The 25,685-nt window shown below is 43.2% G+C and overlaps 1 protein-coding gene across 6 annotated transcripts in view; it reads right to left on the reverse strand.

Moving 5' to 3' along the window:
• Window positions 1–25,685, reverse strand: part of Ogdh (oxoglutarate dehydrogenase) — a 75,718-nt gene that overhangs the window by 11,706 nt on the left and 38,327 nt on the right. For 4 of the 6 annotated variants that reach the window (XM_036200454.1, XM_036200449.1, XM_036200451.1 and 1 more), the window contains exons 5-11: window positions 24,909–24,953; window positions 17,111–17,226; window positions 12,130–12,284; window positions 11,794–11,940; window positions 11,201–11,291; window positions 10,462–10,641; window positions 2,872–3,000 (exon numbers count right to left, since the gene is read on the reverse strand). In XM_036200454.1, the coding sequence (XP_036056347.1) occupies window positions 2,872–3,000; window positions 10,462–10,641; window positions 11,201–11,291; window positions 11,794–11,940; window positions 12,130–12,284; window positions 17,111–17,226; window positions 24,909–24,953 (863 nt within the window). The remainder of the gene's footprint in view (window positions 1–2,871; window positions 3,001–10,461; window positions 10,642–11,200; window positions 11,292–11,793; window positions 11,941–12,129; window positions 12,285–17,110; window positions 17,227–24,908; window positions 24,954–25,685) is intronic. The other 2 variants (XM_036200453.1, XM_036200452.1) reach the window with 1 other exon arrangement.

A 25,685-nucleotide genomic window follows, 5' to 3' on the forward strand; every position in this document is an offset into this window, starting at 1 on the left:
CTATCCATGGATAACTCAACAAAATTTGGTGTATTCCTAGTGGAATGTTATTCAGACTTAAAAAGAAGATTCTGACATGTCACAACATAGATGGACCTTGAAGGCATTAAGGTTAGTGAAGGGGTACTATCTTAAGAAGACAAATACTATAGGGTGCCACTTAAAGAAGGTATCCAGAGTAACCACAAATTAAGAGACAGAAAGTAAAGTGGTGGTTACCCAGAGCAATTGTTTTTGTTTGACACTTATTTTACTCTGTGTGTGTGTGTGTGTGTGTGTGTGTGTGTTACATGGGTGCTCACAGAAGCCAGAAGAAAGGGTTGAAGCTAGGCAATTATGAACTGCCCAATGTGGATGCAGGTCCTCTGGAAAGGAAGCAAGCACTCTTAACCACTGAGCCCCTCTCCAGCCGCAGGAAGTGGTTGTTTAGTCTGGAGCTTCTGTTGACAGAGATGAATGATGGTGTTTGCCCATTATGGATATGTTTAATACAAGTGAATGGTTCCTTAGAAATGGTTACATAACATAAGCTTGTTATGTATTTTACCAGAATATGAAAAAGGGGAAAAAGTTCATTAGTGGAGCTTTTTGTTTATTTTAAAAGATATTTCTTGGCTTTTGTTTGTTTGTTTTTGTTTTTGTTTTTCGAGACAGAGTTTCTCTGTAGCTTTGGAGCCTGTCCTGGACTAACTCTGTAGACCAGGCTGGGCTCGAATTCACAGAGATCCACCTGCCTCTGCCTCCCAAGGGCTGGGATTACAGGTGTGAGCAACCACTGCCCGGCTATTTCTTGGCTTCTTAACACCATTCTCTAAGGGCAGGCAGATTACATACTAGTACTATCATTTACCTCATGCAAGCTACTCAATCCATGCTTCTCAATGTTCTTTTTTGAAAAATGGTAATACCACAGCTGGATGTAATGGTGCACGCCTTTAACCAGGCACTGGGAAGCAGAGACAGGGTTATCTCTGTGAGTTCTATGCCAGACTGGTCTACATAGATCTGGTCTACGTGTTCTCAGCCAGCCAGGGAAACATGTGAGACTACCTCAAAAGAAAGAAAGAAAAATGCTAATATCACTCCTACTGCACAGGTAACAACCTCATGGATTGAGTTAATGCATATGAGATGCCTAATCAGATATGCTGCTGATCATATGCACTCAGACAATGGCAGCTTTGCCATGGGTGTGATAGCACTTGGTCACTCATTAGCCCCTCCCACAATCTCACAATGCGCCTGGTCTGCAGCTTTCTTTGTAAATGCATGCATGTGGTGAGCAGAGGACAATACTCAGGTGTTATACTCAGGAATGCCATCCACTTGGTTTGAGATAGGGTCTCCAATGACCTTGAGTTCAGAATTAGATCCTTATTGCCACCCTACTTCTGAGATTGTAAGTGTATGCAATCATGTACATTGAAAAATTAATTTATTTTTATGTGTATTAGTGTTTTGCCTGCATTATGTATGTGCATCATGTGTGTGTGTGTGTGCCTGCAAAGGCAGCCTTGGATCTCCTGGAACTGGAGTTACAGGCAGTTGTGAGCTGCCAGGTGGATGCTGGGAATTGAACCCGGGTCCTCTGGACGAGCAGCCAGTGCTCTCAACTGTTGAGCCATCTCTCCAGCTCCCATGTGCATCTTTTTATACGGTAGCTGGGGGCTGGACTTGGGTCCACAGGCAAGTGACTTGTAGGCTGAGCTATTGGTTGATGGCAGCTCAGGCTCCTATTAAACATCTGAGATAGATAAACTTCCTTAGACATAAAGACTTCCAGTCTGCCCCCCCCCCATTTGTCTACTTGACCTTTAAGTCACCCCTTAGTCATCAAGCAGAGAATTGCTATCAACCTCTGGCCTCCCTTTTCTTCTTGGCATTTTGACCCCCCCCCAAATGTAAGTTCTGTGTTAGTAGAGCACAGTAGTCCTTGCTGTTTGATGCCCAATTTGGTGTTTATACTTAATCAGTAGTTGAGTATTTGTCAGGGAGAATTATATATATTGGGTGAGATGATCCAAAGGAAGGACATAATAGGTAATAGATGACATGTGTCAACGCTGGGCAGAACTGAACTGTGAGAACTAGAGAATATTATTAATTGAAGTAATACTCGAAACAAGAAAACCTAAGATTAGAAGTCCATTTTATGAAACAATCTGTAATGACTACTTCTGCTAAAGCTGTTTTAAAGATTGCATAATTAAAGATTACATTAAGAAATAATGTAGCCCGGGCAGTGGTGGCGCACGCCTTTAATCCCAGCACTCAGAGGCAGAACCAGGTGGATCTCTGTGAGTTCGAGGCCAGTCTGGTCTACAAAGCGAGTTCCAGGAAAGGTGCAAAGCTACACAGAGAAACCCTGTCTTGGAAAAAAAAAAGGAAAGAAATAATGTAGTAAATAAGAGCGGATAATAATATGTGTATATAGGACTCTAGTTTCTTAAAGAGAAAACCAATTACTTATAACTATGGCTCTAGACAGAACTACTCTAAAACAATAATGTCCTCCCCTTAAATAATGCAATTAAAATCTTTCCACTGTAAAAAGTAGTTTTCTGTGTTATATAAAGAAATTTATTTATTTATTTAATGTGTATGTGTGTTTTGTATGCATATTAGAAGACAGCATCAGATCCCTAGGCTACAGTTATAGGCAATTGTGACTTGGTATGTAGGTGCTGGGAATTGAACTTAGGACATCTGGAAAAACGGCCATGCTCCTAATCGTTGAGCCAGCTCTCTAATGCCACGTGTTATCCAAATTTTTAACCAAAAAAACACACCACTTTTATAATCATGAAACAGTGAAGATTTTATATGACCAGGAGGACATGAAGGATGCAATAGACAGACATCTGAGGTTACCTGGTTGTTGACAACCACATGCACAGTGCCATGAGTTGTGTAGGATGGCAAGTCACTGAGATGGAAGGTCTCATACACGATGCCCTGGCCAGCAAAGGCAGCATCTCCATGCAGCAGGATAGACATCACCTGCAAAAGAGACTCCAAATGTAACACATCTTGACAATTAAATCCACAAAACAAGCGGATGAAATGAGCTGCAACTTGTTTTTATTATTTGTGTTTGAGTGTATGAAATGGAAAACAGGTACACATGCCACAGTGCATGTGGGAGGTTAGAAGACAACCTTGTGGAGTTGGGTTCTCTTTTTCCACATTTATGTAGATCCTGGTGATCAAACAAACTCCTTTATGCACTGAGTCACCTTGTACAGCTCCTAATTTTTTTCAAGGGTAATGTTTTAAGGTCATTCACAACTCACAAAAGTAACAGGACTACAGAAGGCTTCTAGAAAGAATACAGAGCCCTTCTAGAAGGTCTTCCCTTCTAGCCTGACTTGCTACCACATCCATATGTGCCACCTCCTGCTAGCACCTACCCTGAATACAGAGAAAGCCACATACCTGATGTGTGATGCCTTCTGCACCCTGCAGGATATCCTTCTACACCTTACAAACCCTCCCATCCAAGAAAGTAACTCCAGCCCCAGCCACTCCAGGAAATGGGTTTCCTCAGTTGTAATGTTTCTGGCTGCTCCTACGTACCAGATAGGTTAGCCCTGGTCACTTGGTCTGGTCACTGTGTGCCAATTTCCCTTCAGTTCATTTCCTGGCAATGAATACACAGTGATATTGGATGGGAAGAACTTCATCTTCTTCCTTCTTAAAGATCTCAGCCTCAGCAACCTCTGGACCCACCTCAGCTCATTCCTTGTGTGGGCAATGGATAATGATGACCTCTGATTTGTTACTGCTACTCCTACATCTATAAATTGGCATCTTCTTCCTTTGCCCCAATTTATGCTCATATGCTCATGATTCCTATTCTATTCTACAGACTGATGATACCATCAGTTATTCTGATGATCATGCTATTTCAATGTGCTAGGCCTTTCGGGGCACCTCATTTTCTGGTCTCACAGCACTGCAGCCTTATGTTGTGTTGTCTATTATCAGTCCTGATTCCTCCAGTAAAGAATGGGAACTTAGAACTCACAGCTGTTTGTTTACCAACACCAGTCTCTAAGCACAGATCTAGTGAATACATGGGTGCACACACACAGGTTATTTCTCTATCTTTATACACCACATCTATCAACATCTCCTCCAGCTACCCACAGAGTTTACCTATTAGCTCAGTGTCCCCAGTAGGACCCAGTCCTTGACTATATAGCCTATGTCTCTCCCAATCCCTTGTATCAGTCAGGGTTCTCAAAACAAAAAAAAAACAAACAAACCAAAAACTCAGAGCCAGTGAGGCTGAGGTTGGTACAGGATTGCCTAGCTGATTTTAAGGAAGTAAGCTGGCATGTTTAAGCACTGTGAGGCAGGGTGAGCTATGATCTAGGGAGGGACTGAGGATTCAATTTGAGTCAAACTATTTAGAGGCAGAATTCCGTCTCCTTTTGGTACCTCAGTGTTTAAAAGACAGGATTTCATGAGGCAAGGCTGCCCTAAATATTGCTACATAGACAAGGATGACCTGTGAACTCTCTGTCCTTCGACTTCTACCTCCTGAGAGCTGGTATTACAGGAAGGTATCACCATACTCAGTTTTATACAGTGCTACAAACTAAACACAGGGCCTCACGCTAACTCCTTATGGTACTATACTGGGAAATGGTGATCAGCTATTGAAATTGTCCCAGGCACATGTGGGCTTCCCTTGGGTCTGGAGATGTAACACCTCTGGCAGGAGCAACTTTTCCCTGGGCACTGGTTGAGCCACTTGTACTGGCTAGTTTTCTGTCAAGTGACACAAATTAGAGTCCTTTGGGAAGAGGGAGCCTCAACTGAGAAAATGCCCCCATTTTCGGTCTGTTGGCAAGCCGGGGGGCATTTTCTTGATTGATGACTGATGGTGGAGGGCCCAATTCACTGTGGGTAGCACTACCCTTGGCTGATGGTCCTGGATGCTGTAGGGAAGCAGGCTGAGCAAACTATGAGGAACAAGTCAGTAAGTAGCACTCCTCTATGGCATGTGCTTCAGTTCTTGCCTCCAGTCCCTGTCCTGACCTCCTCTGATGATGGACTGTGATATGGAACTATAAGCTGAAATAACAATGCCATCCCCCCACCCCCCAAGTTGCTTTTGGTTATAGTGTCTTATCACAGCCATAGAGAAGTAACTAAAACACCGCCATGGCGATAATTTAAACTTTCACAGAGGAAATGTTTCTGGAATACAAACTCTCAAAGGCTATACATACTAGTACCAAGTCAAATTAGGTGAGTTTCTCAATATACAAGGTTATGGATGACCTCAGTTCAATTTATACAAAGTATGCAGTTTTTACTGAGCACTAAGGTTATATAACCTGCCATCTTACTGAGTTCTAGATTTATCAGAAATCAAATTTCTAAGGAATATCAGAAAAGTAGCAAGAACAGCAAGAGGCTGACTAAGACTGACAGCTTTCTCTTAGCTGGGCTGAGGTCATGCAAGGGCTTAGAGCAAGGTGGAGAAGCAACTCAGAAGTCAGGCGGGCAGTTATCTGCAGCGGGGTAGGAAACAACGAAGTACATGTGGATAAGACCACTCCTTACATTCCTAAATATAATAAATTTACAGCAAGCCAATAGCCATCATCAAATTAAACAAAGAGAAACTCAAAGTGATTCCACTAAAATCAGGAACAAGACAAGGCTGTCCACTCTCCCCATATTTATTCAATATAGTACTAGAAGTTCTAGCTAGAGCAATAAGACAAAGAGAGAGAGAGAGAGAGAGAGAGAGAGAGAGAGAGAGAGAGAGATAGATATCAAAGGGATACATTGGAAAGAAAGAAGTCAAACTTTCATTATTTGCAGATGATATGATAGTATACGTAAGTGATCCCAAAAATTCTACCAGGGAACTCCTACAGCTGATAAACTCCTTCAGTAAAGTGGCAGGATACAAGATTAACTAAAAAAAAATCAGTAGCCCTCCTATACACAAATGATAAAAGGGCTGAGAAATAAGTCAGAGAAACATCACCCTTTACAATTGCTACAAATAATATAAAATATCTTGGGATAACACTAACTAAACAAGTGAAGGACCTTTATGATAAGAACTTTAAATCTCTAAAGAAAGAAATTGAAGAAGATATCAGAAAATGGAAGAATCTCCCATGTTCATGGATAGGTAGGATTAATATAGTGAAAATGGCAATCTTACCAAAAGCAATCTATAGATTCAATGCAAATCCCCATCAAAATCCCAACACAATTTTTCACAGACTTGGAAAGAAAAATACTCAACTTCATATGGAAAAACAAAAAACCAGGATAGCTAAAAGAATCCTGTATAATAAAGCAACCTCTGGAGGCATCACCATCCCTGACCTCAAGCTCTAATATAGAGCTATAGTAATAAAAAAATACTGGTATAAAAGCGGACATACGGATCAATGGAATCAAATTGAAGACCCTGACATTAATCCACACACCTATGAACATATGATTTTTGACAAAGAAGCCAAAACTATACAATGGAAGAAAGAAAACATCTTCAACAAATGGTGCTGGCATAAATGGATGTCAATATGTAAAAGATTGCAAATAGATCCATATCTGTCACCATGCACAAAATTCAAGTCCAAGTGGATCAAAGACCTCAACATAAACCCAGTTACACTAAACTTAATAGAAGAGAAAGTAGGAAGTACACTTGAACACATTGGCACCAGAGATCACTTCCTAAATATAACACCAGCAGCACAGACACTGAGCACAACAATTAATAAATGGGACCTCTTGAAACTGAGAAGCTTTTGCAGGGCAAAAAAAAAACGGTCAACAAGACAAAAAGACAGCCTAAAGAATGGGAAAAGACCTTTACCAACCCCACATCTGACAGAGGACTGATCTCCAAAGTATATAAAGAACTCAAGAAACTAGACATCAAAATACTGAACAATCCAATTAAAAAATGGGCTAAAGAGCTAAACAGAGAATTCTCAAAAGAAGAATCACAAATGGCTGAAAGACATTTAAAGAATGCTCAAAGGGTTGGGGATTTAGCTCAGTGGTAGAGCGCTTGCCTAGCAAGCGCAAGGCCCTGGGTTCAGTCCTCAGCTCTGCAAATAACAACAACAACAACAACAACAACAAAACCAAAAACCAAAACCAAACCAAACCAAACCAAACAAACAAACAAAAACAACAAAAAAAACCCCCACTAATGACTATCAATGTTGGAGAGGACGCGGAGCAAAGGGAACACTCCTCCACTGTTGGGAGGAGTGCAAACTTGTACAACCACTGTGGAAATCAGTATGGCGGTTTCTCAGAAAATTGGGAATCGATCTATCTCAAGATCCAGCCAAACCACTCTTGGGCATATACCCAAGGAATGATCAATCATACCACAAAGATACATCCTTAACTATGTTCACAGCAGCACTATTTGTAATAGCCAGAACCTGGAAACAACCTAGATGCCTGTCAATTGAAGAATGGATGGAGAAAATGTGGTTCATATACACAATGGAGTACTACTCAGCAGAGAAAAACAATGACAGCACGAAATTTGCAGGCAAATGGATGGACTAGAAAATATCATCCTGAGTGAGGTAACCCAAACCCAGAAGGACAAACATGGTATGTACTCTCTCATAAGTGGATTCTAGATATAAAGCAAAGAACAATCAGACTGCAACCCATAGAACCAGGGAGGCTATAAAGGAGGGGGGACCCTAGGATGACTGTGGCTTATAATAAGTTTTGGTTTTACTCAATTACTGGGCAAGCCTCAATGAAGCATTTCACTATCAGGCCATTGCCTTTCCCTCAGTCACTCCTGCTTCTGTGATAGCCCCTGGCTAGGAAAGCAGTTTTCATCTTCAGCATACATTTTTAAAACAGGAAATAAATGTACATCATTTACTTTGGGGTCATAATTGCCCATCCTTGGGACAAGCTTAGTTTTTTTTGTACAATTATTTGTTATCATTCATGCCTTCTATGAATTGTTCTTTAGGCTTTAAAACAGTGAGAAATGTTTCCAAAGATGGTAGCCTGCCAAAAGTAAGGATTCCATAAACCTGCCCCATCTTGTGGAAAAAAAAAAAAAAAAAAAAGACCACTCCTTAAAATACAAGCAGTGGTGCTGGAGAGATGGCTTATCGGTTAAGATTGCTCTTCCAGAGGATCCAGGTTCAATTCCCAGCACCCACATGGCAGCTCACAACTGTCTGTAATTCCAGGATTCAACACCCTCATTCAGGTGCACATAAAACAAAAATAAATAAGTTTAAAAAAAAATGTGTGATTTTCCAACCAACCAGGAGCTAGCCAATTCCCTTCATTTAGATCCTAAACAAGACCAAAAATGTTGAACCCTTCTCTGCTATCTTTCTCACTATTTTATCACCTCTCAGGACACTTCTAATATTCTAAACAAGGTCTGCCTGAGTGGATTTAAAAAAACAAACAAACAATTTATTTATCTATTGCGAATAGTGTCTGCCTGCATGTACACTGCATGCCAGGAGAGGGCGCCAGATCTCATTACAGATGGTTGTGAGTCACCATGTGGTTGCTGGGAATTGAACTCAGGTCCTCTGGAAGAGCAGTCAGTGCTCTTAACCGCTGAGACATCTCTCCAGCCCTTGTCCACATTTTCAAATGCAAAAGCCACCTAAACCTACTTACAATTTCATTTTACTACCCAGTACCAAATATCTAGGCCAGCTCCCTCACATAACCCTAATGTTCTAAGTGGACACGGGGCTACTTGTCTCCCAACATGGAAGCCTCACTGTAGATGTTCTCTATCTACTTAAAGGTTTTCTATGGCACCACCCAAGCCCTAACCTGGAACCCAGTAAGTATCCTCCATGTGCCTGCAACAGTATCATCAATGAGAAACTGCTGTCACCTCTCAAAGCTTTTCTAGCCAGCTTTGTCACCTTCCTCTACATTGCCAAGCATAATACTGAGATTATAATTTGTGTTTTTTAAAATTATGTGTAGGTGTTTTGCCTGCATGTATTCTGTATACCACATCTCCAAGAGCAACAAGTGCTCTTAACTACTGAGTCATCTCTCCAGCCCTGATTTATAGTATTTTAAAAAGCAAAACCAGGTATGGTAGTGCAATGTATAATCGTAGCACTTAGGAATGGCTGAGACAGATCTCTTAGATGAGGCCAGCTTGGGCTATAGTCAGACTTTGTCTATTTACCTCCCTAAAATCATACTGTTTCTTCAATTAAATACTTCAACTTTTTTTGGTTTTTAATTATAAGCGTGTGCGCGGACATGACTGCAGGGTGTGCCGAGGCCAGAGGGCGTCAGATTCCCTGAAGCTAGAGTTACAGGCAGTCCTTGAAAGGTCTGAGGTGAGTGTTGGGAACTGAGCTCAGGTCCTCTGTCAGCCCTGACATGTCTGACTGTCTCGTCTAACTCCGACCCCATGTCTATGGGTGCTTATTCTACAGTGCTTTGTGGTCCATGCTGCAGCCCCTCACTCACTGTGCATGCTGCAGCCCCTCACTCACTGTCCATGCTGCAGCCCCCCACTCACTGTCCATGCTGCAGCCCCTCACTCACTGTGCATGCTGCAGCCCCCCACTCACTGTCCATGCTGCAGCCCCTCACTCACTGTGCATGCTGCAGCCCCTCACTCACTGTGCATGCTGCAGCCCCTCACTCACTGTGCATGCTGCAGCCCCTCACTCACTGTGCATGCTGCAGCCCCTCACTCACTGTGCATGCTGCAGCCCCTCACTCACTGTGCATGCTGCAGCCCCTCACTCACTGTGCATGCTGCAGCCCCTCACTCACTGTGCATGCTGCAGCCCCCCACTCACTGTCCATGCTGCAGCCCCTCACTCACTGTTCACTGACTTCTGACATTCCCCCCTTTCTTTTGTTTACTTCTTTTTCTTCAAACAGAGCAAAGATCCTTGAGAGCAGGCTGACACTGTCTTTTTTATGTATCACTTAATGTACATTATACCATGTACATTGAACACATGATTTTTTCCTGGTTTCTTAGTTTTTAACATCATTTTTAGTAAGAACTAAATAATTTACTATATAAATATAAAATCTGCTACAACTCAGATTCATATCCTGAGGTTAAATAAGGATAAGATTACAGACAGATAAGGGTTTTTACTTTGGAGCAAGCCAGTCAACCAATATTCAGCATTCTCAATACACAGAGGAAATGCCATGGCAGGTGGGAGCCGTCTGTCATGCACTTTTGGCCTGATCAGTGACACTCTCTCCTGACATTTGAGTCCCACACCTTTTCCTTGCATTCCGTTTCTGTTCATAACTAAAAACTTGCTCCTCCATCAATATTGTGAAGACACAAGATAACACCTTACCCAGTTCTGGTGATTACAACTTGGAAGAAGTGTGATTTACATCCATAAGGCACTGTGCAGAATAGGAGGCAGAGGGCACTGTACTCACAGGCTCTCAGGGCCTCACCTTTTTCCCTTCAGTATCTCCACAGTAAAACTGCTCAGCTTTGGTCTTGCCCATCACCACAGGGTCAGCAGCCTCTAGGTGGGAAGGGTTTGCCACCAGGGACAGAGTGATGTTTCTGTCAGTCACACGGTTGATCCTTCGGTGATACATGCCCAGGTGGTACTTCATGTCCCCAGAACCCTGATGATAAAAATGGCAAATGATGCTGGTTGGAGAGATTTATTCCCGACAGCAGCCTTAGAGATGGGATTTTGAGTTTAGGGCTAACTGCAGGAGGGTAGGGAAGCTTTCCCCATCATTAACCCTCCCAGGCACAAGTACAGGGTCACCTGGGCAGAAAGAATATATTATTGCCTCCAGCAGGAGGAATATAAGGCTGCTAGGTAGAAGAGGTTGGCAAATTCCCGTAAGGAAGGCAAACGGTAAATGATCCGGAAGAGTGAAGCTTTGGTTAAGACATTCTGAGAAACCAGTGCTCCAGGGGGTCTCAAGTAGACTGAGACACCCATAGTGGATATATCTCCACACAGAACCTCACCTCAGCCGGCGGCAGTGGCGCACACCTTTAACCCCAGCTCTTGGGAGGCAGAGCCAGGTAGATCTCTTTGAGTTCAAGGCCAGCCTGGTCTGCAGAACATCATCCAGGACAGGCTCCAAAACAACATACAGAAACCCTGTCTTGAAAAACAACAACAACAACAAAAACAAACCCCAAAACAGCAAGAACAACAACCCTCACCTCATCAGCTGCTTCCAGCTTTGAGTCGAACTGACAGAAGATCTGCTCCAGCTCCTTCCTGATGACATTGGCAAGCACATTCAGTCGTCCTCTGGGAAGCAGGGAGGAGTGAGTAATCCCCAGGGCCAAGCTGCCCTACCCCGCCCTTACACAAGACACAGCATTTCCTTGGTTGGTAGCCCAAGAAGAGTTATGATCCAAAGCTGATGTGGACACCAACTATCTGGCCATCAGGTATGCTAAGCCATGACCCACGGACAAGAGAAAGGCAGGAAGCACAAATGCTACCAGCCCCAAGCCCCCTGCACCTCTCTAAGGTTGGGAGAGGCCTGGACTAGCCTCTCAAGTACTGTGATTATAGGTAAGCACTACTATGTTCACCTGGACTTAATTTTAATGAAACTCACAATAGAATGAAATACAAGTCTAACCATATTTGGCTTTGACACTAACTCTGTAGTCATCCTAACATGGGAGTGCAAGAACCTTGGAAAGCAGTATATTTTCATATACTCAGGCACCACCAGATCTCTAGATGAGGGAGCAGCAGGGCCCCACTACTGTGCCTCCAAGGCCCCACGGGCCTAAAGTACCTGTGTGGCATTCCCATGATGACATAGTCTACTCCATTTTCACTTGACTTGTCAATGATTGTCTTGAGGGCAGGGATCAGCACCTCACAGCCTTCCAGACCAAAACGCTTCTCAGAAGACCACTTCCGCTGTAGGAAATCCTCAAACCTGGATAGAGAACCAAGTACCTTGCTTGAAGAGCAATGTCCACAGGGCCAGCCTCAATGTCAGGCATTCTCAAATGACAAGGGGATACAACAGAGGCTAACTCTATTCTTCTGCTTGCTTACCACCCTGGAGGACAGGCTACCCACACTCCACTAGAGAGGATCTATGGTCCAAATCACACCTCTTTACCTGGTGGACCGTACAAGCCTGGCCAGCAGGGTCCGCTTCTCTTCATTGGTGAACTGCATGATTCCAGGGGTCTCAAACTTCTGCCGGATCCACTGGCATTGCTCCAAATCATTAATGAACATGAACTCCACACCAATGTGCTGGCAGTAGGCCATCTGTCCACATATGTACAGGAACAAAAAAGTCATTGGTGAACATGAACTGCATTCCAGCATGCCAGCAATAAGCCATCCACCTGTCCACCACCTTCACACAGGCAAGGCTATATGTTTAACCAGGCCTCATTGGAAGAAGACACCAACTGCCCCATCATCCAGGCCAGGGGGGAGCCAACTTCCTTCTCCCACATACCTAAAGTGCAGAAATCAAGCGGGTATCAGTCTTGCCATCTTCCTGCCTTGGCCCTCTAATGTTAGGATTACCAGCTTATAAATGCCACACTTAGGGTTGGGGATTTAGCTCAGTGGTAGAGTGCTTGCCTAGCAAGCACAAGGCCCTGGGTTCGATCCTCAGCTCTTAAAAAAAAAAAAAAAAAAGGATAAATGCCATACTTAGCTTCTGAGGGCCTTCTAACATAGCCATGTAACACTTTCTTAGGATCTGGTTAGGGTACACTGAGAACCTGAGGGGCAAGGGGCCAAGCAGGCTAATGAACAACCAGTTCATTATCTTCATGGGAAGTAGCAGAGACCATGCTAGCTTTTGGACTGGACCCCTTTCTAAGAAAAGCAGGCTGTCCTTCCAGTGTGCTCACCATCCACAGAAGAGAAGCTAATGAGCTCATGCTGCTTACAGACTTAAGACTTTTAGCTTCAACCTTCTAACGACTGATTCCCTTGGAAACTGAAGGGCTGAAGACCACGGCAGCATAGGAAAAAGGACAGGGCTTTGTTTTTTTGAGACAAAGGTCTCTGTACAGCCCTGGATGTCTTGGAACCACGATGTAGATCAACTTGGCTTTGAAGTCCAAGATCCACTTGCCTCTGCCTCCCAAATGCTTGAATTAAAGGTGTGTGTCACTAAAACTGGGTAAAAGAGTAAGTCTTGAATAGACCTGACAAGCCTTGAACCAAGTCTGGGAAAGGAATGTGTTTCAGCGCTGCAAAGGTAGAGACCAGCAAGATCGCTGGCTCTTGGGGAAAGAAAATTGAGGGCAGAGAAACAGCCTATAACTGGAGGGGTTCTTATAAATTCACATCAGGATGCTCAACTCCAGTATTATTATTATTATTTTAAATAATTTATTTAACTTTAATTTCACATGTACTGGTATTTTTGCCTGCATTCATGTCTGTGTCAGAACCCCTGGAACTGAAGTTCCAGATAGCTGTGACCTGCCATGTGGGTGCCAGGAATCAAACCGGGGTCCTCTGAAAGTGCAGCCAGTGCTCTTAACCGCTGAGCCATCTCTCCAGTCCCCAGCTCCAGTATTCTTACACAGACTCACGGTCCCTTCCTGAGCCTTTACCATTTATACCACTGTCCTGGAGGCCCAGTACGCAGGTGTAAAGTAAACCAGGGAGCAGCACTGGATAGCAAAGGCAACAGGGTGTCTGGTGCTGCCAACTTTAGAGACCCACACGCCCAGCTGTCTTCAAAAAGTCAGAGGCATGAGCCCTAGTGACTTCTTTCTGTGCCTCCTTCTGGTTTAGACAATGAGCCCAGCTGGCATTAGCAGTGACAAGCTTGTTGGATTTGTAGTCAGGTACCTGTTCTTTGTACAGTGGGGTCAAAGCAGGCTTTGATGTAACTTATAAAGTAAAGTTGCCCACAATATACTACAGCCTTTCTAGCCAAAAGAAAAATCATATTGCTGGGAAGACCTTTGAAATTGAAGGTGTTTTGATTAACTCACACCATGTTTTTTCTTTTCTTTTCTTTTCTTGATACAGGGTCTTGGTCTTACTATGTAGTTTTGGCACTTGCTATGTAGACCAGGGCCTCCTGAGTGCTGGGATTTATCATCTAAAATGATAACTCTTGGAACTTCTAAATTAGATTAACCTATCCAAAACTTCACTGCTTTCACCAGTCCACTCAAAAAAAAAAAAAAAAAAATCTCATTTTTGCAGATCTGTGAGGAATCTGGTGACCAGCAGAACAAGGTGTGCTTCTGCCTAATTCAGCCCCAGAGAAGCTATTAGCACCAAGCGTCACAGAGGCCATCTTCCTAGCACAACAGCTGGTTCCTTGTCTATGAATTCTCCTGGGTGGTCTGCTGAGCGGGTGGTGCTAGAGCCCTTGCTCACTGCTGCACTGAGGCCTGCATAGGAGTCCACTGTCCAGGCCCTTCCTTTATGCCTTGAAGCCCAACAGGCAGAATTTCCATCACTGAACTAAAAACAGAGAAGAAACTACTCAGTTAAAGCCTCTAGCAACCAAATTTCTCCCTAATTTGTCAGCATTACCTTAGCAATTAATTCAGAGATGCACTTGAGATCTGGACAGCAGACAATGGTTTTGTTTTTGTTTCTTCCCTTTGCCCTTGGCTCAGTTCTCAGGTAAACTGAATTTGTTCTGGGGAATTATGTGAGTTTCAAGGTCTCTTAGCTTCCTGCTCTAATGAAACTAGTTTAAGGGGGTTGAAAAGTGGTATCTCCGCTAATTTCTTTCAAAAGCTACCAGATGGCCACCGTGTCACATGACTATGGCTGGCATCAACTAGAGGACAGGGAGGCAGCCCTGGAGTATGCTCTGGGCTGTCTACCTCTTCACACCAGCCTCAGAGCTTCTCAGGACTGAGAACCATATGGGAAATAAACCAGGAGAGACATGAGCCACTCTCCCATTCCCACAGAGGTGGGAAGAAGGTGTTGAAGGGCCTGGGAAAGATGGGAACAGATCATTTGGCTTGTATGGGGTGGTGCGCATACTCAGAGTTCTCCCCAAGACTCCTAGAAGTGAAGCAGGTTCTTGGTATAAATGGCTTTCATCTGAGTGCTGTGCTGACAGCACCAGATCAGTGAGATAGAGGTTGGGATACACAGAAAAGCTAAGTTACTGGGACACAGGCCTCTTGGAGGAGGAGTGGCTTATATGGGGTATTACCTGTTTGGTTTAGATGATAAACTTCACCAAGGGCCAGTAGAAACTCATGAGACCACCACCACCACCACCATACAAACAAACCAGAAGCTAAGCAGGAGGTGGTGGCGCACACCTTTAATCCCAGCACTCGGGAGGCAGAGGCAGGTGGATCTCTGTGAGTTCAAGGCCAGCCTGGGCTACAGAGCTAGTTCCAAGACAGCCAGGACTATTATACAGAGAAACCCTATCTTGGGGGTGGGAGTGGGGGAACAAAACAAAACACAGAAATACATGAGACCCCAGAAAGTCTAAGCCATAACTGTTGTCCTCAGAGCAATCCCAACTTAGAATATAGATATGCACATAAACCCCTCACTATTATACTAGTGGTTTTGCTTCATTTATATGTGATGTGTTGTGTGTTATGTTGTGGTATAATTACACAGAGCTTAACAAATACATGTTTAGGAAACTTTAGTTAAGTTAAATTTTCCTAGCAGAAATAGATGAGTTGAATTTTATTTGATCCAATATACTAAACATATCGTTTCAAAGTTAAAGTTATTCAGGCATTTTGCTCATTTTAACTGTTCAATAGCTCTGTAGACCAGGCTGGTCTCAAACTCAGATTCACCTGCCTCTGCTTCCTGGGTGCTAGGATTAAAGGCGTGTGCCACCACCACCTGGCTTCAAGTGCTCACTAGTTAACAGGTGGCTGCCATGCTGAAAAAGGCAGGCTCAGACAACATAATCAGTGTGGTGACAAAGTGGAGGTGGGATCCAGAGTGCACTCACATTGGGTTAATCCTGAGCATTTCTTCAAGCTGACCATTCCTTCCGGATACTACTGTGACAAGCAGCTCCACCCCTCGCTCTCCCAGGGGCCTATGAGGAAGCAGGGCAGCTCCTAGCTGAGACGCTTCCAATAAACACAGGCAGTGTCCCATCGGACACTCAAGTATTTGCTACCATTCGTGTGCTAAGTGTGGACTTGGAACATGTTTGTGAAGAAGACCTGATGTTACTGATGGGTTCTGAATACCTTGGGCAGCACTATGTAAAAGCAACAGCTAATAGTGGGTCAGGGCCTCTCAGCAAATACTTCCTTCTGCAACAGGCACCACAGTTACCTTACACACAAAACAGAGAGGCAAGGACTTGCCCAGGAGAGATGGTGGACACACAGGCAGCCTGACACCAAAGCAAGGTTCTCAGCTGCTGTTTACAGCATACACAGAGGAGTCCCCTAAATACCATTAAAGTATAGAAAGGAAGGGAAAAATCAGAGAGAGGGATGGGAGAAATGAAATTGAGGGAGGAGTTGAACAGGAGCTGCCACCATATAGTGCACTCTGCAGCTCCAGGCCTGTACACAGGTAAAGGGAATCTTCCAGAGAGACAACCTGCACCTGAAATAAAATCTAGAGGATCTCCAAACAGAAATTTTTTTTTTTTTTTTTTTTGACACAGGGTTTCTTCAGGTAACAGCTCTGGCTGTCCTGGAACTTGCTTTATAGACCAGGCTGGCTCCGAACTCAAAGAGATCCATCTGCCTCTACCTCTGCTGCTGCCACTGCTGTACCACCTCCACCTCCTCCTCCACCACCACCACCACCACCCAGCTTTTTTTTTTTTTTAAACCAAATTTTCCCCTCTTTATGACTAATCAAAAAAATAGGTTTCTAGCTATAAAACAAAAAGGTTATCTTTCCTTTTTTTTTTCTCCCTGAGACAAGGTTTCTCTGTGTAGCTTTGCTCCTTTCCTGGAACTCACTCTATAGCCCAGGCTGGCCTTGAACTCACAGAGATCCACCTGACTCCGCCTCCCGAGTGCTGGGATTAAAGGTGCGCGCCACCACCGCCCGTATTTTTCCATTTTTAAAAACATAGGACCAAACCCAAACAAATAGCCTGGTCTCAAGTCTGTTAGATTTTTTCTGAAAACTGTTCTTACCTCCAGCCGACGGATAATCTCCCGAAGAGGAAGTGCAGACTCCTGTCCCCCGATGAAAGTGGTGGTGGGCAAGTGGAAGACCTTGTCAAGGTCAGACTCATCTAGGCCATAGAACCCTACAGACGATGAGGGACAAGGCACAGCCATGCAGGGACCACAGTTTACAGGAAGGGAAGAGAAGGGATACCCCAAAGAGCAAAAAAAGAAAAAGATATCACATACCCCTGATATATATGCATATAAAAGCAAGCAATATTTACCATCAAAACTAGAAATTTTAATAATAACTAGGCACTAAAATTATTACTATATAAACCATAATAAAGCTATTATGCACACATTAGTCCAGTGTTTGGTAATTATTTATAATTTAGAGTTAGATATATTTGAAGGTTCCAAGATAAAAGCCAATTTTTGTAGGTGGAAAGAGCCATAAGAAATCAATCAAAAAGTAAATAAAAAGTTGAGCGAATTAAAGTAGGAAATGAGGAACTGGTAAGAGAACAGCAGACCATATATGAGTTATTTAACAGGAATATGAGTATATATTACAAAGTGAGTGACAGAGAGCTGGGGTCTACAAAGTGAGGGAGAAATAGTCCCCAGGAACCAAGCAGCTTGTGGGAGAACTGTCCTTCACGGTACACTTAAAGTAGCAAAGGAAGGGTTAACTAGCCCTCATCCTTGGATTAAGGCAAGCCTCTTTTCCTGGAACACCCAAATTGCTAGATATTCTAGGTGTATTCTGCGGTGCTAGTCAATTAGAGGTCTAACCCTCACTTTTCCTATCCACGTTCCCTGAAGTACTCACTACAGGGAAGACTCATCTTCTGAAAGCATGCTTCAAACAGGTAAGGACAAAGGAGGCTCTTCAGCATCCTGCTTGTTTCAACTTGAAATCATCAAAGGAGCAAACTCCCAATGATACCATTGCTTTGTTTTCCAGTTTGGCACTAACCTGAAATAATTACCAATTCAAGGGTAAAGAGCACAGTGTAAGAGTCACCAGTACTTGAAGACCTGGTGCCAGCACTTTCTCAGGCTCCAGAAATGAAGTGAACCAGTGGACAATCAGCAGAGCTCTGACATCCGGCTGGCTGAGGTAAACTACTGTTTCCTGCCTGCATTAAGTACACATAGGGCTGCTGTGCAACCCGGGGTCAGGGGCTACACTAAGGCACGGAACTCGCAAACACAGGCATGGGCACAAATTTCCAGGGAGACGTTTTGTTCTCTTCCCTGACATAGTCCCTCTTTAGTTCTGAACTGCTCTGGAACTTGCTATGTAGACCAGGATGGCCTTGAACAAAGGCCTCTTTCTGCCTGTCTTCTGAGTAGTAGAATTACAAGTGTGCACTAGCCTGCCTGGTTCTCAGGAAGATTTGGAAAAACACCTTTTCAAGCTTTAACATCAGTGCAGACCCAGGTGGCCCGGGAAATCTCCTCATGATTCTCATTCAAACTAGGTTGGGGAACTAGATCCCCCCCCCCCCTTTTTGAGACAGGGTCTCTACAAAGTCCAGGCTGTCCTTGAATTCAGAGATCCACCTACCTCTGCTTCCTGAATGCTGGGGTTAAAGACATGCACCACCATTCCCGGCTGGGGAATTACATCCTTAAGTCTTAAAAAATAATTTATATTTTTTTCTAAGACCTTTTAGTTTTATTAAAACCAAAACAAAACCCCCCAAAAAGCCCCCAAACCTAGAGGAAGATGATAGTAAACGTAGAAGTGGTTCAAGCCTATTCACTTGTTTTTTCCTATTGTTTTATCATAAAAGAGCAGCAGTTATGGCCTTATAGGAAGGACATAGCTCTTGCCTTTTGTAACCCAGCTTGTAAGCAAGAGTTCCATGGTGTTTATTGAAGAAAACAGGAAATACTTTCTATAGTTGTGTTTTTTAAACAGGCTCATGTTATACAGACCAAACTAGCCTTGATCCAGCAGCAATTCTCCAGTACCAGCCTCCTAAATGCTCTGATTACAGGTATGCACCACTGTGCTTGGTTTAACAAAATGATTTTTGAGAAACTTTTCCAGGCTAGCTGTGATTATTGTAATCCCAGCACTTGGAAGTGAAGGCAGGAGGATCAAGAATTCAAGATCAGTCTTGGTTACAGAAAGACCGTATCTCAAAACAAAACAGCAACTACCACCAAATAAAATAAAATACCAGAAGTCTCAGGTAAAGGGGAAGATCAGAGGACCACAGGGTCAAAAGAGTACACTGTTCAGTCAGAGAACAGCTATTCAGACTGGAATGTTAGTAAGTCAAGGATGCACTGAAGATGAGAACTGTACTGCCACACTAGCAGCAGGAAGAAGTGGTAGGGAGGCAAGCATTGTGTGAAGGTTCTTTAGGTGCAACACTCAGTTCTAACTCACAGTTCTTGGGGTGCACTCATCAGCCTCACAAGTGCTGGGTTCACTTCTAGATCTTCAGGCGTTTGAGAAATGAAACCCACAGACATAAGCTCTGGGCAGGTGGAAGATCACTCTTCTCTGTTTCTTTACTAATTCCAACTAAAAACTCTAGATTTTCTATGTAGGAAAAAGGGAAGATAACCCTGTTGAAAGGCCAAAAGAAGGTAGACAAAGCCAGCGGACAAAGCCAGGAAAGCGTCTGGGTTCTCTTCCGCTCCCACATCCCAGACTGGGAGGAGAGAATCAGCAGCAGCAGCAGAGAAATCTCAAGCAGTGCAAACAACAAAGCCCACAAATGCGGTCCACGTGACACTCAGGAGGGAAGCTTCATAAGACCAGAGACTTCAGACAATACCTGCTGTGCTGCACCTCCCACTGCCTCTCACTAGCTTGTTACATGCCTCAGCACCCAAAGTGAGGTTTCAGGGAAAACCCGCTTTGAGTCTAAAACTGCCATAGGAAGAAGGTAATGACCCTGACTGAAGCAGTGTCCAGAGGAGGTCTGTTATGACAGACTTATAGAAGATCCCCAAATGCATAATACCAAAATGTCTTTGTTTCCATTAAAAACATTTCAAAACACACAGCAGAGCTGGTAAGATGAATCAGCGGGTGAAAGAGTTTGCCACCAATCCTGATGAACTGAATTGATCCCCAGGTCCCATGTAGTGGAGAGAACTGAATCCTTCAAGTTGTCTTCAGATCACCATAGCACCCACACACACTTAACAGAGCATGGTGGTTGGCATGGCAGTGCACTCCAGCACTTGGGAGGTGAGTAGGTGCATCAAGAAATTAAGGTCAGCCTCAGGTATACAATGAATTTAAAGTTAGCCTGGGCTATATGAAAACATACAAATAACAAACACTATCACCATCTTTCCAGTATATAAAAATAGAAACAGAATTTTTTAAAAGTAGGCATAAAAATCTCTAGCACAACAGGAAATAAAAGCAATGAAATATGAATATTTGCCAGATGTGGTTGCACATGCCTTTAATTCCTCACTGGGAGGCAAACAGGAAGATATCTGTGAGTTTGGTGTAAGCCTGGTCTATGTAGCGAGATCCTATCTCAAAAGAAACAAGAATATTTCAGGATGAATGAGAAACAATAATTAACAGCTATCAGAGACATAGGTGTTGAGTCAAATAAAGCCATCACAAACCCATTTTAATGAGTAATTACAAATATTATAATGACAAAAAAGTTGAATTACAAATTGAAATTGTTAGCAAAAACTAAAAACATATGAAACACCAGATGGAGGGGCCAGTGCGATGGCTCAGCAGGTGGAGTCTGCCACCAAAGCCTATGATCTATCTGAGCTCAGTCCCCCGAGACCACATGGTGGAAGGAGAACCTACTCCTACAAACTGTCCTCTGACCTCCATACATGTACCACAGCACGTGTGTCTCCACACATGTACACACACACACAGAAAATAAGTTAGTAAACATATTTTTTAAAAAGAAAAAAAAAAACAAAAATTCACTAGACAGGCTCAAAGGCACAATGGAAGGAAGAGAGAAATCTAGTGGATCTGGAGATGGAAGAACAGAAGCTTACCCTTTGGATGAAAGTGAACATTAAAAAGCACTGAGTATATGTGATATAATTAAAGATTTCACATTCATGTGCAAATTCCTGAAAGAGTGTACCTGAAAGGCACTTACTTAGAAAATGGCTGGAAACTTCCTAAATACAACAGAAGACTTAAACTCCCAGATTCAAGAAGCTCTTTGACTCCAAAGAATAAGGCAGAGATGTCAAAGGAGACAGTTTTCTACTCCAATTGAACTGGTGAAAAAATGACATAAGCAGTCTGATAAGCTATGTCTACATAATGTAACACCCTGAACAACTAAAAGAGCTATATAAACAGATACATGATAAAGATGGGATGTTTAAAGTAACAGCAATAAAATCCAGGGGCTGGGAAGATGGCTCAGTGGGTGAAGGTGATTGCCACACAGGCTGACAGCCTGGGTTTAATTTCTGGAACTCATGTAAAGGTGGAAAGAGAGAACTAATTCCACAAGTTGTCTTCTGACCTCCACGTCTGCACCATGGCTTGCTCATGTCCCCTCCCATACCCTACAATACGTTTTTCTAAAGGTCCATAGATGAACAGACAGTAAAAGCCATTTTTTAAAACTGCTCTAGCAAGAATAAAGACATTCTACAGTGATGACTGTAGCCCTCCCTGCGGCTCATACTAAATGGAATTTCCCAGCCAAAGCCGCCTCCTGGAAAGAGGTTCCACATAGTGCTGACAACCTGTTTGACAACTAGAACTGAAATGATAATGGCCGGAGACTGGACCTTGACCAGGACGGCGGAGTTGTGGCTATCTCTTGCCCTCTTAAACCTACACTTCATGCCAGGATCCTGAAGATGGTCTTGGGAGGGTCACTATAAATACCATTAAATAAAAAGAATTGGCAGAGTAGATTTGTAAAAAACAAACTCTACAGAAAAACTAGGACCTAAGCACCTGATTTTGTTGGTTTCTTTCTTTTTTTTTCTTTTGGTTTTTTGAGACAGGGTTTCTCTGTGTAGTAGTCTTGCTGTCCTGGAATAGCTTTGTAGACCAGGCTGGCCTTGAACTCATAGAGATCCACTTGCCTTTGCCTCCTGAGTGCTGGGATTAAAGTTATGCATAACCACACTGAGCATGATTTTTTTTTTTTTTTTTTTTCAGTTTTTCGAGACAGGGTTTCTCTGAGTAGTTTTGTTGCCTGTCCTAGATCTTGCTCTGTAGCCCAGGCTGACCTCGAACTCACAGAGATCCACCTGCCTCTGCCTCCCAAGTGCTGGGATTAAAGGCGTGCGCCACCACCGCCCAGCGCATGATTATTTATAAGAAGTATAAATACAGAAAAAACATTATATAAACGTCAAGCCAATCAAAGCAAGGACTATTAGTGTCAGTATAAACTAGACTTCAGAGTAAAACATTACTAGGGGCACAGAAAGATGGGCACAGAAAGATACTAAATTATAACAAAAGAGTCAATAGACTGAGAAGACAGCAACCCTAAATGTATAAGCAGCAGATTCGATATTTCTTTTTTTTCCTTCCTTTTTTTTTTTTTTTCCGAGACAGGGTCTCTCTGTATAGTTTTGCAGCCTTTCCTGGAACTCACTCTGTAGACCAGACTGGCCTTGAACTCACAAAGATCTGCCTGGCTCTGCCTCCCGAGTGCTGGGATTAAAGGCATGCACCACCACTGCCTGGCCAGATTTGATATTTCTATCATATAAAATTTTTTTATATCATATAAAAAGCTTGTATTCCCAACACCGAGAATAAGCCAGGAGGATTGCTGCAAATTTTGAGACTGGCCTAGGTTATATCATGAGTTCAAAGCCAACCTGGGCTATCTGTGAGAACCAAGAATTAACAAGAGATGCAAAGGAGAAGTGGACAAATTTATATAGGCAATTGAAGATTTCAATGCCCTTCTCTCAAGGGTATTAAAAATGAGCGAACTGTTATAGATCTAGGAGAATCATCAAACAAGATCTAACTGATAAGTTTCGAGCACTCTACCTAACAATGGCTATACTCTTCAAATGACCACCACGGTCCACATGTCAAGAAAGGTGACTAATGAGGCCATTAAAAGCTAACAGAATATGTGGAAGGATCAAGAGCATAACAGAATCAAATTAGAAACCAGTATCACTTGGATACTCTAAATAAACCAAAGGTATTAAAAACAAACACAAAGTATGGTGGGGGAGGCAATGCATTTATCAAAACTTGTGGGAAGTCTAAAGGAGCCCCAAGAGAGAAGCTTACAGTAGGAAAACGCAAACATCAGAAAATAAGGAAGGTCTTTAATCAGTCATCTAAGTTCCTATTCTGGCCCCAGCTCTCGAAGACAAAACAAAACCCAACAAGAACTCCAGGAGTAGAAATCAATGTACAAAACAACAGTGAAAACCAGGGAAACCAAGAACTGTTTCTCTGAAAAGATCTCACTGAAGGACAGACTTTCCAGCTAACAGTGAGAAACAATTAGAGACTACGGGCAAAATAAGTATTTAAATAAACCTCAATTTAGATGTTGATTTTGACATTATACATAAATAAATTCAAAATGGGTTCTAGACTTATTCAAAATTATAAAACCTTTTTGGCCAGGTGGCCTCAAACTCCAACAGTCATACTCCTGCCCTGCCTCCAAAATGGTGGGATTATAGATATAATGGTCTACTGTGTCTATCAAAACATACAGGGAGAACCTCTGGGGTCTGAGGTTAGGGAGAGTTTAAACTGACAATGAAAGCACAGTATGATGAAAACACTGATAAACTGTCCATCACAAAATTAAAGCGTTTGTGAATCCTTTAAAACAACTGCGTCTCCATGCCATGGGATACTATTCAGCTGAAAAATACTAACAATCTGGGAAGATCTCTACATAACTAAGCTGAAGGGAAAAATCCCAATCTCAAACGTTACATATGTGTTCCAATTTTATAGCATTCATAAATGACACAATTACAGAAATAGAGAAGACAAGAGTAGCTGCCAGGGTTTAGCAGGGTGAGACAGGAAGGATTCTGAGTCTCGACCCTGGTGTGATATGTGCTATAGTCACAACTGTACCACTGGATATACTGGCTAAATGGTTGTGAAAGTCATGAATTCTTACAACTGCACCAGTCTACATTTGCTTCAAAAATGCAAAGTTTAATATCTCACAGAGACTATGAATAAGACAGAGGAAAAGAAAAATGTCTAAGAGATGCCTGCAGGGAAAGAAGTTGGCCAGGAAAGTGAGGGATAGGGAGAGAAGACAGCAGCAGATGGCCCCAGCACCTCAACTCTGGATTCCTCAAGGGCGTTCTACCCAGAAACAAGTCTCAAAGAGCTCCTGGAAAGCTTTGACTAATACTTCGGTTGGCTTTTAAACAGAGAATGGTTTAGAAACTTTGTTCAAAATGGCCAGGAAGCAGAATCTGAAGGAATCCAGAGTCTAGCACAAACCACAAACAGAACACAGAGGATAGGACGAGCCACCATGCAGAGCTAATGTGGCCTCAGGCCTGCTGACTCCAGCAGGAGCTGAAGGGGACAGCGCTGAAGATGGAGTTCACAGCAAAGCGATGAGAAAGCAAGTGTAGGATGAAATGCTCTGCAGAACAGAATGAACAGAAACAGCCCACACCAGGTCCACAGCTCTACTTGTTGGTTAACAATTAAGTGATGGAGAGATGTATTTTAAAACCATTAACAAACTTTAAAACACTGATACATGTTACGTCAACTTTCCCCAGTGACATGCTAGGAAAAGTTGCTCATCCTATTCAGCTGCAGTCCTCAACTGCAGACGGTGAAGGCTCATTGTTTCCGTACCTCCTACCGTTAGCATTCCAAGTCGGTCCTTGAAAACTGCAAGGTCTGAGAGGCAGAGGAGGGTAGCATGGGTGAGCGCAGAAGGAAAAAGACGGGTGAGAGTTAGTTTAAAAGCTCAACACCAAAATCCTATACCATCACCCCAGAAACAGGTAACACAGACGGAGGGATGGACAGACAGATGGATGGACATGGACACACGAGCACACACACAACATGAGCGCGCGCGCACACACGTGCACACACACGCGCACACACACACACACACAAAAGGAGACAAGGCTGGGTTTTGTGGTCAAGGGTTCAATCGCTGAGACCTGTTCTGGTAAATGTGGGACCTGTTCATAGAAGAGCTGGGTAAGGCGGATCAAAAGGCAGGAAGGCCACTCCCCTGACACTGAGAAGCCACCAGGCAGCATCATTTGATCCCATTGCTCTAACCTAGCCTCAAGAAGCCACTGGCACAGTGCTCACCTGGGAAGTTACACATATTTTTAGACTGCTAAGTGATGGAAGACAGAGGAAAAGGTGAAAAGACCTAATATGTAAAGTAGCCATCTTTCAGAACTGGATTCTAAAGTATAGGAGGATCTTTAGTCTTCTTGTGGAAGATAGCAGAACTGGAACAGAAGAACTCAAAAGCTATAACCCCCAAGAATCTTAACCACACCCAGCGAAGCACACCTTACACTGCCCTCTCTACCTGTGAGTTTTCAGGCATTTCTACTCCAATTTCCCTGGCCACCAGTGAAGCTCAAAACATGTAACCAGATACAC

This window comes from Onychomys torridus, chromosome 10 (assembly GCF_903995425.1).
Source record: "Onychomys torridus chromosome 10, mOncTor1.1, whole genome shotgun sequence".
In the NCBI taxonomy this organism is placed as follows: domain Eukaryota; kingdom Metazoa; phylum Chordata; class Mammalia; order Rodentia; family Cricetidae; genus Onychomys; species Onychomys torridus.